The 18,093-nt window shown below is 36.5% G+C and overlaps 6 protein-coding genes and 1 pseudogene across 6 annotated transcripts; 3 read left to right on the top strand and 4 right to left on the bottom strand.

Moving 5' to 3' along the window:
- Positions 1-152: 152 nt before the first annotated feature.
- On the bottom strand, positions 153-877 carry LOC115012022 (hemoglobin subunit beta-like; annotated as a pseudogene).
- Positions 878-2,510: 1,633 nt separating this feature from the next.
- Positions 2,511-3,280, bottom strand: LOC115012091 (hemoglobin subunit alpha-2-like). Its single transcript, XM_029437546.1, has 3 exons — positions 3,148-3,280; positions 2,855-3,062; positions 2,511-2,676 (listed from the first exon to the last, which is right to left on the bottom strand). Exons 1-3 carry the CDS (start codon positions 3,243-3,245, stop codon positions 2,548-2,550), a joined length of 435 nt encoding a protein of 144 aa, XP_029293406.1. The 5' UTR covers positions 3,246-3,280; the 3' UTR covers positions 2,511-2,547.
- Positions 3,281-4,165: 885 nt separating this feature from the next.
- On the top strand, positions 4,166-4,991 carry LOC115012016 (hemoglobin subunit beta-like). The gene is made up of 3 exons (XM_029437404.1): positions 4,166-4,280; positions 4,464-4,686; positions 4,777-4,991. Exons 1-3 carry the CDS (start codon positions 4,189-4,191, stop codon positions 4,903-4,905), a joined length of 444 nt encoding a protein of 147 aa, XP_029293264.1. The 5' UTR covers positions 4,166-4,188; the 3' UTR covers positions 4,906-4,991.
- A 1,454-nt stretch (positions 4,992-6,445) lies between these two features.
- On the bottom strand, positions 6,446-7,266 carry LOC115012079 (hemoglobin embryonic subunit alpha-like). The gene is made up of 3 exons (XM_029437519.1): positions 7,109-7,266; positions 6,816-7,023; positions 6,446-6,637 (listed from the first exon to the last, which is right to left on the bottom strand). The coding sequence occupies exons 1-3, from the start codon at positions 7,204-7,206 to the stop codon at positions 6,509-6,511; spliced, it is 435 nt and encodes a 144-aa protein (XP_029293379.1). The 5' UTR covers positions 7,207-7,266; the 3' UTR covers positions 6,446-6,508.
- Positions 7,267-8,168: 902 nt separating this feature from the next.
- Positions 8,169-9,045, top strand: LOC115011982 (hemoglobin subunit beta-like). The gene is made up of 3 exons (XM_029437322.1): positions 8,169-8,326; positions 8,511-8,733; positions 8,824-9,045. Exons 1-3 carry the CDS (start codon positions 8,235-8,237, stop codon positions 8,950-8,952), a joined length of 444 nt encoding a protein of 147 aa, XP_029293182.1. The 5' UTR covers positions 8,169-8,234; the 3' UTR covers positions 8,953-9,045.
- A 4,453-nt stretch (positions 9,046-13,498) lies between these two features.
- On the top strand, positions 13,499-14,405 carry LOC115012326 (hemoglobin subunit alpha-2). The gene is made up of 3 exons (XM_029437891.1): positions 13,499-13,659; positions 13,763-13,970; positions 14,187-14,405. The coding sequence occupies exons 1-3, from the start codon at positions 13,565-13,567 to the stop codon at positions 14,313-14,315; spliced, it is 432 nt and encodes a 143-aa protein (XP_029293751.1). The 5' UTR covers positions 13,499-13,564; the 3' UTR covers positions 14,316-14,405.
- A 1,516-nt stretch (positions 14,406-15,921) lies between these two features.
- LOC115012325 (hemoglobin subunit beta) lies at positions 15,922-16,732 on the bottom strand. The gene is made up of 3 exons (XM_029437890.1): positions 16,572-16,732; positions 16,255-16,477; positions 15,922-16,164 (listed from the first exon to the last, which is right to left on the bottom strand). The coding sequence occupies exons 1-3, from the start codon at positions 16,661-16,663 to the stop codon at positions 16,036-16,038; spliced, it is 444 nt and encodes a 147-aa protein (XP_029293750.1). The 5' UTR covers positions 16,664-16,732; the 3' UTR covers positions 15,922-16,035.
- Between the last annotated feature and the right edge of the window lie 1,361 nt (positions 16,733-18,093).

The following is an 18,093-nucleotide window of genomic DNA, read 5'->3' as shown; positions in this document are numbered from 1 at the left end:
TATCCTTCGTTCCTCTCTTAACTAAAGGTCTTAGACTAAAGTCACTGTTTTCCTTTGTGTGTTTTCATAATATCATTTATTTTGGACATAGTCATAGACGAAGACTTTGTTGGGATTTTTTAAACAAATGCTCAGCATGTGAAGGTCTTGTGTTGCAGATCTAATGGTACTGTCTTCCCAGGGAGGACACCACCACGGCCAGGAACTTATGGAAAGCTGCCTGCATCTCACCAGTGAAGGCTTTCCCCATCTGAGCAGCAACCACAATGGTCAGGCAGTCAGCCAGGAGCTGCAACACAACAAGCATCAGGAAACATCAACATCATGAAAGGTTGCTCATCGTGGAATATCAATAGTTACATTAGCTGCACGACTTTACCTTGAAATTGTCGGGGTCCACGTGCAGCTTCTCGGAGTGCAGCACGCTCAGCTCGGTGTAGGTGTTCTTGATGTCGTCCATGTTCTTCACAGCCCGGTCCAGACCGTGCAGGATCGTTGTTCCGTGTTTTGCAACCATGGGATTTCCCATGATCACAGCGGCGTTGTAGAGGTTTCCAAAGTTTCCGAAATACCTCTGAGTCCAGGGGTAGACGACCAGACACCTGCAGAAACACATACATGTTACAGGGTTAGATTAGAAGATGAGATCTTTGAACCAAGAACATTTACATTTGTGATTGACTGAAACACATTGTGCACAAATCCTTATCTTAGATTTCGTGGAGGGTTTCGCAAAAATGTTTTCTCAAGCACACAGTTGTTGATGAAAAATGTCAAAGACTCACCTGGCAAGAGCTTGAGGGCCCACCACCTCATACTCCAACTAAGAGAAGATATCCTGGATGGTGGTTCGCTCGAAGTCTGTCCATTCAACCATTTTGGCAGCTCTAAATTTTCCTGTGCAGGTCTGTAGATCCTGAGCTCTCCGGCATCAGATGCAACTTTTAAAGCCACCCTGCTCCCCTCCCACAAGCACGCGATTGGATGGACGGTAGGCTGCAAGTTCTGTGTTATGGATTTGTAACAATGATAGGTATAGCAGTACCGGCTAGAATATTCTAGAAACAATGGAAACTGGTTTGGTGGTTCTGCACAAGTGTCTCTGATTGTCCACTATATCAACATACATTTAATTTTTGTTCTAAATGGTGCATTTTGAAATGAAAATGGATATGCGTGTGGCACATGTTACATTTTCCTATCAGCAGTAAGCCTACAATTCTAACTACAGTTATAGTACCCCAGAACCAAGCTATATAGAGCATATCATTTTCAGATTAGAGACTAGATAGAGATTATATAGAGATATAATTTGTCAAATGTCAAATCACTAATAGAGGGCACTTCAGTCGAGGATAGATCTAAAGCAGGGGTAACGCATGGGTGCCCGCAGGCACTTGGTCGCCCGCAGGGCATGTTCTAAAAATAGCACTAGTCACCATGAAGCTCCGTCTAAAATGTGTATTTAATTGCTTTGCTGTTTGTTTGATTTAATCAATAACACTTGAATTATTCATTATTTTAAAATGACAATATTTAATAAAACAAAGCCGGATCCGAAAAACACAAAGTAACAAATAAAACTGAAAAACACAAATCAACCACGGGACAGACACGAGGAGGCACAGCAGGTAACAGACAGGTAACAAATACTTAACATGAATGGAATGACGATCCGAAAAGGCACACTGGGGCAGAGAAGGATATATATATATATATATATATATATATATATTTATTTATCCTAATTAAAAACGAAAATGATTATATATTATATATACAGTTTAAAAGCATATAAGTATATCCATACATAATATTGTTCGAAATAGAAAAAATTATGCTTTGTTTATTATATTGTTTAGAATTAATTCTATTTAAAAACAGAAATATACATAACATATTTTACTATATTTATAGTTTAGAAGAAACATAAATATATATATATGGCTCATATATATATATATATATATATATATATATATATATATATATATATAGATATATATATATACATATATATATATATATATATATATATATATATATATATATATATATATATATATATATATATATATATAGATATAGATATATATATATATATATATATATATAATATATATATATATATATATATATATATATATATATATAAAACAAGTGAAACCAGGTGGAATCCTTACTAGATGCCCGAACCACCTGGCTCCTTTCAACGTATATATATATATATATATATATATATATATATATATATATATATGCCCCTAATCTATGTATATATATATTATTATTTTTATCATATGATGATGACATTTGTAGACTTTATATTTTCAAATCGATGAGTTTCTAGCCAAATATATGCTTTCCCCATATTTCTGTTAATTTAATACCATGAGTTTTGTTGAAAAGGTTTAAACAACAGCTGACTTTTGATGTACACCAAAATACAAAACATCATCCCAAAAACAAAGTTTGTTTTGCATGAATATTTATTTATTATTTTCGGAGTTAGCTCGTGCTGCAGTCTCCGTCTTCTTCTCCTGCTGTTTATCGGTACTTCTCAGACAGGGCCAGAGCCAGAGCAGCCAGGAATTTGTCCAGAGACACATGGACCTCAGGGGTGAATATGTTGGGGAACATGGTGGCCATGACCACAAGGATGCAGTGGGAGAGAATCTGTGAAAACAAGACGGTCACACAGATGTTACATACATGGACCCATCACACATGGAGGCATTATGTGCACGCTAATAACACATGGACCTGTTGCAGGTCTGGAAACCTCTCAACAGCCTAAGTTTGAGGGACACTCCGTAAACATTTCAGCCTGTTATCTTTCACTTTGGCTCTGCACCTTGAAGTTGGCAGGGTCCACACGCAGAGTGAAGGCATGCAGCTCACTGAGGCCCACAAGACCTGCTTTCAGGTCGTCGATTTTGGCCACAGCCTCTCCAACTCCCAACATCACAGTCACTCCGTGCTTCCTCGCAGCGGGAGAGTTGGGGCTCTGGTCCTTCCAGTGGGAGAAGTAAGTCTTGGTCTGCGGGTACACCACAAGCATCCTGAAAAAGACGAAGAACAAAACAGTTAGCGAGTGCATATTGAAAATGATTTTAAAAGAATTGACGCAGGTAACGTCATATTTACCTGGCCACAGCATCGGTGCCGATCTCCTCCGCCTTTCCAGACACTTGAGCCCAGAAGGCTTTGACTGTGTCCTTGTCCTTAACACTGAGAGTGGTCATCTTGTCGGTTGAATGAGTGTCGCTGAATGCCGTGATCAGCCCAAACTAGTGAGGGTTTTTAAGCTTGTAACAAAGCATGACACACCCGGAACCTCCTCCAAGATATGCTGCACGAGGCGTGTTAGGTTGCAGCCTCCATCAGATAAAAAAAAGAACATCTTCTCATGATGACTCTGGAGCTTCTCTGGAAGTCAAAGTTTAACCACAAATAGTCACGATATTTTCAATGTTTCATAATATACATACTAATGTTAAAGGATGGACCAGCCACTTGTATGGCCGGAAGCTTAAAGGGATTCATGTCTCTGTACTTGATCACGTGTATAATTAAAAAAAAATATGTATAGCATTAGTCTGTATAGAAGAAAGTTAGCCTCTATATATATCTTCTTTATTTTACTGCCTCTGCTTACCCTTTATGTACATGTACATGTTGTGAATATGCACACCCATACGTGATTAGGCCATCTTTTCTAATTCACGGTGAAACTAATATTACATCCGGGCATTTCATCTCTTGGCATCTTTATTTTCCAGCAGGACCATGAAAATGTGACTTTATCTGTTCAGCTGAGACAACTTTGAAAGAATATCAATAGAACAGCCTGTAGTCTGCACCGTCCTGACTTCTTCAGCTCAGGGGATCAGCAGTCTGCAGTTACATTTAATGATCGCTGTCCAGGGTGCTGATGCTGGGACTGACAGAGTAGTGGGAGATGTTCACTGTATTACTTTAACTACTTCCTTTTTTTAGAGATAATCTGGGAGGAGCACATACGCCTTTCTCTTATCATTGTTCCCAAACAAATGACACAGTACTTGTCCGGCCCACGGCTCAGCCAATCGCGTGCTTGTGGGAGGGGAGCAGGGTGGCTTTAAATGTTGCATCCGATGCCGGAGAGCTCATCTACAGACCTGCACAGGACAACTTAGAGCTGCCAAAATGGTTGAATGGACAGACTTCGAGCGCGCCACCATCCAGGATATCTTCTCTAAATTGGAGTATGAGGTGGTGGGCCCTCAAGCTCTTGCCAGGTGAGTGTTTGACATTTTTCATCAACAACTGTGTGCTTGAGACAACATATTTGCGAAACCCTCCACTAAATTTAAGATCAGAATTTGTGCACAATGTGTTTCAGTCAATCACAAATGTGAATGTTCTTGGTTCCAAGATCTCATCTTCTAATCTAACCCTGTAACATGTATGTGTTTCTGCAGGTGTCTGGTCGTCTACCCCTGGACTCAGAGGTATTTCGGAAACTTTGGAAACCTCTACAACGCCGCTGCGATCACGGGAAATCCCATGGTTGCAAAACACGGAACAACGATCCTGCACGGTCTGGACCGGGCTGTGAAGAACATGGACGACATCAAGAACACCTACACCGAGCTGAGCGTGCTGCACTCCGAGAAGCTGCACGTGGACCCCGACAATTTCAAGGTAAAGTCGTGCAGCTAATGTAACTATTCATATTCCACGATGAGCAACTTTTCATGATGTTGATGTTTCCTGATGCTTGTTGTGTTGCAGCTCCTGGCTGACTGCCTGACCATTGTGGTTGCTGCTCAGATGGGGAAAGCCTTCACTGGTGAGATGCAGGCAGCTTTCCAGAAGTTCCTGGCCGTGGTGGTGACCTCCCTGGGAAGACAGTACCATTAGAGCTGCAGCACAAGACCTTCACATGCTGAGCATTTGTTTAAAAAGTCTTTATTTTTGTCTCAAAAGCAAATAAAACAATAATGAAATCCAACAAAGTCTTTGTCTATGATTATGTCCAAAATAAATGATATTATGAAAGCACACAAAGGAAAACAGTGACTTTAGTCTAAGACCTTTAGTTAAGAGAGAAACGAAGGATACACTGTAAAAATTATACTACATGCTCATAGTATGAGAGTAACCTATGTTTAAAGCAGCAGTCTCTTCTGTAAGTGTTTATTAAATCACAGCAAAACTGAATATCCAGCAGATTATTTAACAATAGTCATTAATATGGTAACAATACAATTACTTCTACGTCTAAATAATAATAATAACAATTTAGTTTGATTAATTATATGATAACACATTGAATCAAATTTTTAAACATCAAGTTATAAAAGGAAATATTCATGAAAAACTATTACTATAGTTTACGCTTTTGTTAAATATAATAATAATAATAATAATATTAATAGTAATACTAATATTTATGTTTGATTTATTATATTGTATAGTATTTATTCTATTTAAAAACGGAAATTAGGAAATATCAGGATATATATATATATATATACATAAAGACACACACATATATATATATATATATATATATATATATATATATATACACACACACATACATTACACACATACATAATAATACAATTTATGTTTTATTTTATATTTTATATATTTTATAGCATTTATTCTATTAAAAACAGAAATTATTATATTTTATATATATAGTTTAGAAGCATATATGTATATACATATATACATACATACATAATAATATTAGTAACAATAAAATGTATATTCTATTCATTATATTGTATAGCATTTAAGGATATTTAAAAACAGAAATATTATATGTTATATATATAGTTTAGAAGAAGCATATACAATAAATAAGAAATTATGATAAATAAATAAATATAGCTTAAAGGCATATATATATATACATATGTATGTATTTATATGTATATATATATATATAATTATATATATATATATATGTACATACATTAAAAATAAAATCATATATATACATATAGTAGATATGAATATGTGTGTGTGTGTATATATATATATATATATATATATATAGTTATAGATAATATATATAAATATATATATATATATATATATATATATATATATCTGTATGCATATAAATATATATTTATATATATATACAGATATATAGTTCTCTAAGCTACATATATATACACACATATTCATATATACTGTATGAATATATATGATTTTATTATTTTATTTTTTCATCATATGATGACATTTGTAGACTTTATCTTTTCAAATCGATGAGTTTCTAGCAATTGTTGTTTTGACAAGATTTTAGCCAAATATATGCTTTCCCCATATTTCTGCTAATTTAATACCATGAGTTTTGTTGAAAAGGTTTAAACAACAGCTGACTTTTGATGTACACCAAAATACAAAAACATCATCCCAAAAACAAAGTTTGTTTTGCATGAATATTTATTTATTATTTTCGGAGTTAGCTCGTGCTGCAGTCTCTGTCTTCTTCTCCTGCTGTTTATCGGTACTTCTCAGACAGGGCCAGAGCCAGAGCAGCCAGGAATTTGTCCAGAGACACATGGACCTCAGGGGTGAATTTGTTGGGGAACATGGTGGCCATGACCACAAGGATGCAGTGGGAGATAATCTGTGAAAACAAGACGGTCACACAGATGTTACATACATGGACCCATCACACATGGAGGCATTATGTGCACGCTAATAACACATGGACCTGTTGCAGGTCTGGAAACCTCTCAACAGCCTAAGTTTGAGGGACACTCCGTAAACATTTCAGGCTGTTATGTTTCACTTTGGCTCTGCACCTTGAAGTTGGCAGGGTCCACACGCAGAGTGAAGGCATGCAGCTCACTGAGGCCCACAAGACCTTCTTTCAGGTCGTCGATTTTGGCCACAGCCTCTCCAACTCCCAACATCACAGTCACTCCGTGCTTCCTCGCAGCGGGAGAGTTGGGGCTCTGGTCCTTCCAGTGGGAGAAGTAAGTCTTGGTCTGCGGGTACACCACAAGCATCCTGAAAAAGACGAAGAACAAAACAGTTAGCGAGTGCATATTGAAAATTATTTTATAAGTATTGACGCAGGTAACGTCATATTTACCTGGCCACAGCATCGGTGCCGATCTCCTCCGCCTTTCCAGACACTTGAGCCCAGAAGGCTTTGACTGTGTCCTTGTCCTTAACACTGAGAGTGGTCATCTTGTCGGTTGAATGAGTGTCGCTGAATGCCGTGATCAGCCCAAACTATGAGGGTTTTTAAGCTTGTAACAAAGCATGACACACCCGGAACCTCCTCCAAGATATGCTGCACGAGGCGTGTTAGGTTGCAGCCTCCATCAGATAAAAAAAAAGAACATCTTCTCATGATGACTCTGGAGCTTCTCTGGAAGTCAAAGTTTAACCACAAATAGTCACGATATTTTCAATGTTTCATAATATACATAATAATGTTAAAGGATGGACCAGCCACTTGTATGGCCGGAAGCTTAAAGGGATTCATGTCTCTGTACTTGATCACGTGTATTATAAAAATAAATATGTATAGCATTAGTCTGTATAGAAGAAAGTTAGCTATATATATATATATATATATATATATTCTTTATTTTACTGCCTCTGCTTACCCTTTATGTCCATGTCCTACATGTTGTGAATGTGCACGTCCACATGTGATTTGGCTATCGTTTTTAATGCACGATATTTAAAGTTACAGTGACAACTTAACATTTTCAAAAACGGTTTTAAGCTCTTGTATAAGCTGTGTACATATTCTTAATATCACATCCGGGCATTTCATCTCTTGGCATCTTTATTTTCCAGCAGGACCATGAAAATGTGACTTTATCTGTTCAGCTGAGACAACTTTGAAAGAATATCAATAGAACAGCCTGTAGTCTGCACCGTCCTGACTTCTTCAGCTCAGGTGATCAGCAGTCTGCAGTTACATTTAATGATCGCTGTCCAGGGTGCTGATGCTGGGACTGACAGAGTAGTGGGAGATGTTCACTGTATTACTTTAACGACTTCCTCTGTTTTAGAGATAATCTGGGAGGAGCACATACGCCTTTCTCTTATCATTGTTCCCAAACAAATGACACAGTACTTGTCCGGCCCACGGCTCAGCCAATCGCTTGCTTGTGGGAGGGGAGCAGGGTGGCTTTAAAAGTTGCATCTGATGCCGGAGAGCTCATCTACAGACCTGCACAGGACAACTTAGAGCTGCCAAAATGGTTGAATGGACAGACTTCGAGCGCGCCACCATCCAGGACATCTTCTCTAAGTTGGAGTATGAGGTGGTGGGCCCTCAAGCTCTTGCCAGGTGAGTCTTTGACATTTTTCATCAACAACTGTGTGCTTGAGACATAATTTTTGCGAAACCCTCCACTAAATTTAATGATCAGAATTTGTGCACAATGTGTTTCAGTCAATCACAAATGTGAATGTTCTTGGTTCCAAGATCTCATCTTCTAATCTAACCCTGTAACATGTATGTGTTTCTGCAGGTGTCTGGTCGTCTACCCCTGGACTCAGAGGTATTTCGGAAACTTTGGAAACCTCTACAACGCCGCTGCGATCATGGGAAATCCCATGGTTGCAAAACACGGAACAACGATCCTGCACGGTCTGGACCGGGCTGTGAAGAACATGGACGACATCAAGAACACCTACGCCGAGCTGAGCGTGCTGCACTCCGAGAAGCTGCACGTGGACCCCGACAATTTCAAGGTAAAGTCGTGCAGCTAATGTAACTATTCATATTCCACGATGAGCAACCTTTCATGATGTTGATGTTTCCTGATGCTTGTTGTGTTGCAGCTCCTGGCTGACTGCCTGACCATTGTGGTTGCTGCTCAGATGGGGAAAGCCTTCACTGGTGAGATGCAGGCAGCTTTCCAGAAGTTCCTGGCCGTGGTGGTGACCTCCCTGGGAAGACAGTACCATTAGATCTGCAACACAAGACCTTCACATGCTGAGCATTTGTTTAAAAAGTCTTTATTTTTGTCTCAAATGCAAATAAAACAATAAGCAAACAAAAAACTCTTTGTCTGTGGTTATGTCTAAAATAAATAATATTATAGAAACACAAAAAGGAAAACAGCGAGTTTTAGTCTAAGACCTTTAGTTAAGAGAGGAACGAAGGATACAATGTAAAAATGATATTACATGCTCATAACATGAGAGTAACCTATGTTTAAAGCAGCAGTCTCTTCTGTAAGTGTTTATTAAATCACAGCAAAACTGAATATCCAACAGATTATTTAATAATAGTCATTAATATGGAAACAATACAACTACTTCTACGTCTAAATAATAATAATTTAGTTTATTTATTATATGATACCACATTGAATCACATTTTGAAACATCAGGTAATAAAAGGAAATATTCATCAACAATTTAAATAGTTTACGTGTTTGTTAAATATAATAATAGTATTACTAATATGTCACAGTGCAGGACAGGGGAGGACCCAAATGCAGAAAACAGACTAAGGTAGTAACAAAAAGTGAGCCTTTAAAAAACAAAAACGTTTTATGTATATATAAACTCTGACCCTGTCTGGGGTCATAAAGAGCAAGAAAGCCTTTTCGGACGGAGAGGTCTTGAAAGGTGCAATGATGTTATTGAAAACAGTGTTCAAAGACGAGAAGAAAGGTTCTGATGTGACCTCCTCTCTCTGATGTTACAAAGTTAGTGTTTGTACAAACAGGATATGATTTGATGATGTGACAGTTAATGATTTCCTGTTTTGTTTTTTTACAGAAGTGATAAAATAAAATAGAACTGGTGTGATTTTGAACAAAATGCTACAAATGTGCTGATTCATACAAAACTGTCAATAAAGATAATTTCAAAAATGTCAGAGATGTGATAACTCTGACTTTCAAATGTTGAAATAGATTGAGAACGTAAATAAATAGTGTTGCATGTTTAAATATATCTGTTTCCTACCATGGTAAATCATTGTTAATAATTATTGTGAGGAATAATTAACATTAATATGTGATCAGACAGTCTCTTCACGTATATGAATATTTATTATGATTATTATTATTATTAATGAGAATATTATCTACATGGAGCTAGATAGTGTGTTCCTACTCAATACTGTTAATGTATGTCATACACTATGATTACAAATAACCTTTTGTCACTTATTATGACCTTTTCACTCTAACTGTGTACTTGAATCAGTATTGTTAATACTGGTTGAAATACACGATTAATTAAATACATCTATAGACGATCAATTAAGGTGGTTAAGAAGAATTAATTAAAAAATATGTAAATGATAATCCAGAAATGTGTTTCTATGCGGTTCGATGACACATCATCATTTGAGAAAAGTATGGTGCAGTGATGCTGTTGTGTGACTGTAAATACAACATGCTCAGTTTATTCACATGAATATGATTATTCTTCTTCTTCTGTATTTGTAGTGAGGTGCGTCCAGTTACTACACACCGTAACCATGAAGTAGAATCTCCTCACAAAGACCGAACATTATAACCTTTGTTTTGTTAATTGTTTTTTGCAGGGCTGCTGTATGTGCATTAGGTTTAGCGTTGTGTACCGAATAAACACAGTAGATTTGAGGTTTTATACCCTGCACAGTGGTTTCCTCCTCTGAAAGGAACAGAAAGCGGAAAACAGGAGGGAAATATGAGAGGTGTAAAACAAAGAAATTCAACAGAATCAGATACAGAAGGAGAATTTAGATGTTTTACTTCAACAAAAGTAGTAATACCACAGAAAACATATATACTCTGTTACAAGTCCTGTATTCAAAATATCACTTTGCATTTATGTAGAGAGCAGCATTTTAATGTTGTGACAATGCTAAAGACTTATTATACTATGTATTGATGCAGTCAATAGTAATGCATCAAAATTGGTGTGAAAGTCCACTAGGTGGCACTCCAACACAATTAATTATAACTGTTGAAGGCCAATTAAATGATTCTCATATGAAATAATATCTGCCTATTTAAAAAAAAAAAACATTTTAAATGATTTATTCAGATGTATTTGCCATTAACCATTCAAATTAATAGTGTTGAATTAACAATACAACTATTTTTAAGTAGTTTTTAATATCTCAAAATACCCCCAAAAAATATTTATTTTTTTATTAATGGGCACATGTGCCAACCAACCCCAAAATCAAATTGTAGCTGATTCATACATCTATTAATTAGAAGTAACATGTTTCTAATATATCTATCTAACACTTTAATAATGCCTTTAGTCCAATGTTACCCTCACCAACAAAGTTAGTGACTTTCAGATGAATTAACACAGATGAGTGCAGGTCAAGAAAGTAAACGTTTTTGTTTCTGTGAACTTCAAATGACCAGAAATTCTGCCCTGTGTCCGAGCTCAGTCTGTGTTATTTGTGCATTTTAAAATATAACTGATATTAATTAACTAATCAGAAAGCATTACAACTACAAGTGCAGTCCTTGTGTCATAGCACCTGCTAACCAATTTGGCTTATGGTCTTCACCCAATGTTTTGAATTTTTTAAGAATAGTGCCAATATAGTCATATACCTAGTAGAGACTTTCTTTATCAAGGAATATGCATTGAGAAAACTAAAAAAATTGGTTTGGATTTCTTCATTTTTGCCACACTCTAAAAGAGTTTTGCATGACTCAAACAAACATGGCTGCTAAAGTCGATTACAGAGAACGCACGTGTGTAGTGTTTACATGCGAGTGGTATTTGTAGTGTCATGCCAAAGAGTGAGGAAAAACGATTAAACTCTTTACGATATATTGTTTTGTTCTGTCATCTGTCAAGGCCTATACAAAAAAAGGGTCACTTGATCAAAGAAGAAAGGCCTGTCCTGGGAGGTTTTGGGGGTTAGTTTTACAAATACACTGAGAACACTGAGAAGATATCTCTTGAACATGAACAGTTAGGGTTGCTCAGCGTTAGATTTTGTATTTTACATGGCAAAGGTGAGAGGTCCGTCAGACCCCTGCAGTGACGCTCAGCATCTGCTCATTCTGCCTTGGTGTTTCACGGCCCGTGTGTGACAGATGTTGTATTGTTTCACGCACGTGTCCTTTATGCTTCGCCCCCAGTGTACTGATAGTAGCGACAGTTCAGCTGGGAGCCTTGGGGCCGTGACCAATGTGAGCCGAAATCAGCGACCAGGACAGGAAACACTTTTTTTTATGAGTAACTATCTCACACAGCATGTGGATGTGGAGCTAAAATATGTAATAATATATGTTAGGATTACAAATTGGAGACATTTGGATTTGTGGACCAATAATCACGCACTTGTGGTTCTTAGCAAACCAATAACGCGTTAGCCTTAAAGATATTACTCTACTGAATGCATATTAGTCAGCCATATAAGTGCAATGTAATAGAATAGACAGTAAACTTAAACCACATAGAGCAATGTTAGCCGTGTGGCAGCCTGTAGCAGCTACTGCTTCCCCTCTCAGCGGATCCGCCCTTAAAGAATCCAGCAGCCCTTCAGATAAGCATGTGCTGCAACCTTCACCGCAGATGACCTTAACTCTACAGGCTGGCATCAAAACCAAATCCTTTCATATGAATAAAAGAAAGCCTAGATTCCAATGCATTTGGACTGCTTACACAGTAGTATATTGATTTACTGTTCAGAATTGTATTTATGTTTTATTACATTTTAGTTCATTTTACTGTCTGTGTTTTTATGTGTTTAGTTTTTTGGCTTTTCGTTCATTTCCTTGTGTTTTGAAGTTCTTTTGAAAGGTGTTATATAAATAAAGTTTTTTATTATTTTTATATTATTATTAATATATTCGCCCCTGTGTTTGTCATATATGCTCTAAGTTACAGCATTTTGATTTATACTGATTTATATTTTACTTTTGTATTGTATAGGCCTATCATATGTTGGTGATGTGCTGAAAACTATTAAAAGCTTCCATTTCGGAAAAATAAGACGTCTGTCATTAATGAGGATAAATAGCTGTACAAATCTGAGTCATAAAGGTGTTTCCATTTAATTAATCAAACGGTAAGAAAACAAAGTAATTTAGAATTTAATCCAAATTAAAAATAATGAATTAAATAATGCAACTTTAGCGTCATATTGACAAAAACAAAAGCTGCCAAATGGTATTTCCTGTTAGGCACAAATCTGCAGGTATTAAGCTCGAACACACGAGCCTATTGATTTATTGTCAATTCATATAAAGTTTTAATTTGTAACGCTTGCTCTCAGTTGTAACATCAGCACACCTATAGACTAATTCGTTCATATCACAGTGACTGTCACCTGAAATTTTCTTTTGGGATTTTTAAAAGTATGCGCACTAAATTGAATAATTTCTTGCGTTTCATAAATTGAAATTACTAGTAATAAGTAACAACTAGTCTCCATAGCCTTCGTGATAAGTTTATCTCATGCAAGCTGCAACATATCAATTGGAACCTGTCCAAATGCTGTCCAGCCTATCTTGGAGGTGGCCCAGTTGCGCCCATGCCCTGTTTCATGTATAAAATACCCTGATGCTGATCTGAGCATTCAAGCAAACAAGCATCAGGCAAGATGAGTCTCAGTACTAAGGACAAGGACACAGTCACAGCCTTCTGGGGCAAAGTGTCTTGCAAGGCCGGAGACATTGGCACCGATGCTCTGTCCAGGTAAATATGAGCCCAAACTGAATGATATAACCTGCTTCTAAAATATCTGTTCAATTGAGTCTCTTCTTACTTGCTTATTCACTAACTCACATGCATTACCCAGGATGCTGGTAGTGTACCCGCAGACCAAGACCTACTTCTCCCACTGGAAGGAGTTGGGCCCTGGATCTCCCCCGGTGCAGAAGCACGGAATGACCGTGATGAAGGGAGTTGGAGAGGCTGTGGCCAAAATCGACGACCTGACTGCAGGTCTTCTGAACCTCAGTGAGCTGCATGCCTTCACTCTGCGAGTCGACCCGGCCAACTTCAAGGTAAATGTCATCGATAATGATTAACGCATGGCAGTGGAAAGGACAGAGCAGAGGAAAAAGAAGAGAAAGGGGAGGATGTAAATCAGTGATGCACAGTAATGTTAGTTCGGTGTTCTTCTTCTGAAGATCTAATTGCTTCTCGATATGTGTTTTCATATTCACTCAGTAGGTTTGTTGCACGATCATGAAGTAAATGCCATTATCCTCTCTTCACAGATTCTGTCTCACAACATCCTTGTGGTCTTTGCAATCATGTTCCCACACGACTTCACTCCTGAGGTCCATGTGTCCATGGACAAGTTCCTGGCTGCACTGGCTCGTGCCCTGTCTGAGAAGTACCGATAAACTGCAAACAAGAACAGATGACGGACAGCGGCCTGGGCTCTAATACTCTCTGTCAGTCTGAATATGAATAAAATATCAAATGCAATTAAACTGTTTGTGTGGTGGAGTGATTTTCTCTCGTGTAGATATAGATTAAAATGGCTTCAAGTCAGGTCAAGAGAACGCATATCATCAATCCAATTTAAATTGGAATAACGCATGTCAGCGATGTTTCCACTGTAACCAATGAATAAAAGATGCAGAAGGTTTTTTCGCACAACATCTAAATACTTTATGAAGCAGGGTTAAAACATATTACAATCTTCCATAATAAATACAAAAATATTTAAAGAACGTTCACGTAAAATCAAAGAATAAGAGTTACAACATATATAGGCACTACATAAAGAGTAAAATGCCAGTATGTACTGTTCAGTGGTATTTAGATACTTTAGTCAAAGCTACAATATCACTATGCAAAAATAAGAACAGTAAAGGTCCTTCATACAAAGTTTTTATTATATGTATTATGCACTTTAGTATTCATTGTGCAGAATGGGCACTTTCAAACTGTTATATGATGATGTCTACATATAATAACAATGAACAATAATTCATAATAATTCATAATAATGAATGATAATTAATTATAACTCATAATAATTAATAATAATTAATGATAATTCATAATAATGCATAATAAATCATAATTATTCATATTAATACAAATAATAATATAATATTGAATCATCAACATATATATATATATATATATATATATATATATATATATATATATATATATATATATATATATATATATATATATATATGTATATTTTGTTGTTGTTATTTGATTAGTTTTTCTTATATGTGTGTATATAATACTTGGAGGCCTACATTGCTTGTGGTTTTCGTGCTTTATGTGAATATTTCTGTTTTAGCCCCTCTTATACTCCACTACATTTCAGAGAAATGTTATAATATTGTAATCTAATTGTAAAACACTTTATCAATATTAGAATACATAATAATTCATAATAGTCCATATTAATCAAATGAATGATAACACAATAATATAATATTGAATCATCAACATTTAAGTATAATAATTTGTTTGTTGTTATTGGCTTTTCTTATATATATATATATATATATATATATATATATATATATATATATATATATATATATATATGTGTGTGTGTATATAATACATGGAGGTGGTTTTCGTGCTTTATGTGAATATTTCTGTTTTAGCCCCTCTTATACTCCACTACATTTCAGAGAAATGTTATAATATTGTAATGTAATTGTAATACACTTTATCACTATTATAATATATCATAATGTAACACTTTGAAAATGGTCATTCTGCATGATGAGCTTACTTTTGATACTGGAGTGCATATTTGCTGGTAATGCTAATGTAGTTTTAGTTAAGTCAAAAATGTTGAATGCAGGACTTTTACTCAATCTTATTTTTACATTGTGATATTGACATTTTGAATGGCTGTAAATACTTCTTCCACCACTTAACATACATTGTGAAAAAGGTTTTCACAATATAAATTTACATTTTCCTGTTTTGACCATAAATACAGACAGTGAAAAGACATACAACTTGTTTATGCGTGTTGTTTCATTTATTTATGCCTTTGAGACATGACACAAAAGAGATTTTCAGTACACAACACAACACAATTTGCATGCTCAGTAGCATGGAAATTGTATTGGAGCTCTAATGGTACTGTCTTCCCAGGGAGGACACCACCACGGCCAGGAACTTCTGGAAAGCTGCCTGAATCTCACCAGTGAAGGCTTTCCCCATCTGAGCAGCGACCACAATGGTCAGGCAGTCAGCCAGGAGCTGCAACACAACAAGCATCAGGAAACATCAACATCATGAAAGGTTGCTCATCGTGGAAATTAAATCGTTACATTAGCTGCACGACTTTACCTTGAAATTGTCGGGGTCCACGTGCAGCTTCTCGGAGTGCAGCACGCTCAGCTCGGCGTAGGTGTTCCTGATGTCGTCCATGTTCTTCACAGCCTTGTCCAGACCGTGCAGGATCGTTATTCCGTGCTTTGCAACCTTGGGATTTCCCGTGATCGCAGCGGCGTTGTAGAGGTTTCCAAAGTTTCCGAAATACCTCTGAGTCCAGGGGTAGACGACCAGACACCTGCGGAAACAAGTAGACACATGCATAACTCGCAATTTAAAAAAATGACTCTGTTAATGAACAAATGACTTCTAAACAGAAAAAGATGTCTCACCTGGCCAGGGCTGCAGGGCCCACCACCTCATACTCTATCTTGGCGAAGACATCCTTGATGGTGGCGCGCTCGAAGTCTGTCCATTCGACCATTTTGTCAGCTCTAGATTTGTTCCACTAGTCGTGTGTTGGTCAAGAGCAGATGCAACTTTTAAAAGAACCGTTTCACTCCTCCCAAAAATATGCGATTGGAATCCAATCCAATCATTGGATGGAGTGGGCAGTGGGTTGGCCGACTATTACGGATTTGCAAAATTGATAAGGAAAGGAATAATCTGCAATGTTTAGATTGGGTCCAAAGCTGATGAAATAGATATTGTTGGTTGTGTTAAGAAAAATAATATATTCCATATGTCCTGTCAAAAGAAGATGCTGTACTAAAAACGAATAACTTGTTATGGGTTGGGTCTGATTTGATTCCATGATGCATTTCTTATGAAAATGACCAATTTTACATTTTAAATACTTTTATTTTTAATACTCTTTAACTCCACTGTAAATACATTCTAGAATATAGGCTGCAGTATTGTGATTGAACTTAATTGACATAATACAAGCTTTTTTTGGACAATATTTTCCCACTAATGTTGTAATTGGAGGCGTTCGTGGTCATTGTTCAAAAATGAATCCGTTTGTAATATTAATAAATACATTTAAAGAAAAAGTAAACGATTGGTGATATGGTTATATGGTTTACTTATTATATGATCCATACCACCGAATAAGTAATACATCCTGTGGAGGGCGCTGATACACGCTCTGACCACTGCATGATTCCACTTTACGCAACAATCTGCTCATAATGAGGATAAATAATGTTGCATGTTGAAGAATAAAGTATGAAGATGAATCATTAAAATTAGCTCCACGTTGTGCACATTTACGCACGAGACACAGCAGCGAAACTTAATTGATTATTTAAATCTTGTTTTTTTCTCAAGTATTTAAAAAAATGACTTACAAGGGAGCTTTATTCACTTACTTTTCATGACACAACTGTCAATGCATATTGTCACTGAGTCAATGCACCTCATCCCTAAATAAATTAGTTTGAGCGGACACCCCTTATGCACTTCAGTTAGCTCTGCATTCACGTAAGGATTCTGCAGCTTTTGCTGCCGATAAACATGTGCAAATAAGACAAAAACAAACTGTGCAATTCATTCTTTGAAATGTGCAATTTGATATAAATGGGTTCGGTCATCTGAAATTAATGATAACACTGCATCAAGATACTGTGTCTTGAGGGCGAGAACTTATGGAACTGTTGCCAATACACAACAAAACGAGAGCCAGCAGCCTACTAATGCTAGGTTTCTTTCATGTTTTATTTGAAGGACTTCATAAAGTCTTATCTTTTCCTTTTGAATTTTGAATTTATGATAGCCTAACGACTGAACATTAGGCCTACCAAGTCCTGGCTGGATAGGAGTAGCCTACCGTGTTTTACTGCATTATACATTTAAGAATTTGATTAAAATATTTTAAATCGCCAATCGACGCAAAGACCCTAACACAAGTAT

Source organism: Cottoperca gobio, chromosome 8 (genome assembly GCF_900634415.1).
Source record: "Cottoperca gobio chromosome 8, fCotGob3.1, whole genome shotgun sequence".
Taxonomy (NCBI): Eukaryota; Metazoa; Chordata; class Actinopteri; order Perciformes; family Bovichtidae; genus Cottoperca; species Cottoperca gobio.
The sequence above is the reverse complement of the archived record's forward strand: the minus strand, read 5'-3'. Positions and strand labels throughout refer to the sequence as shown.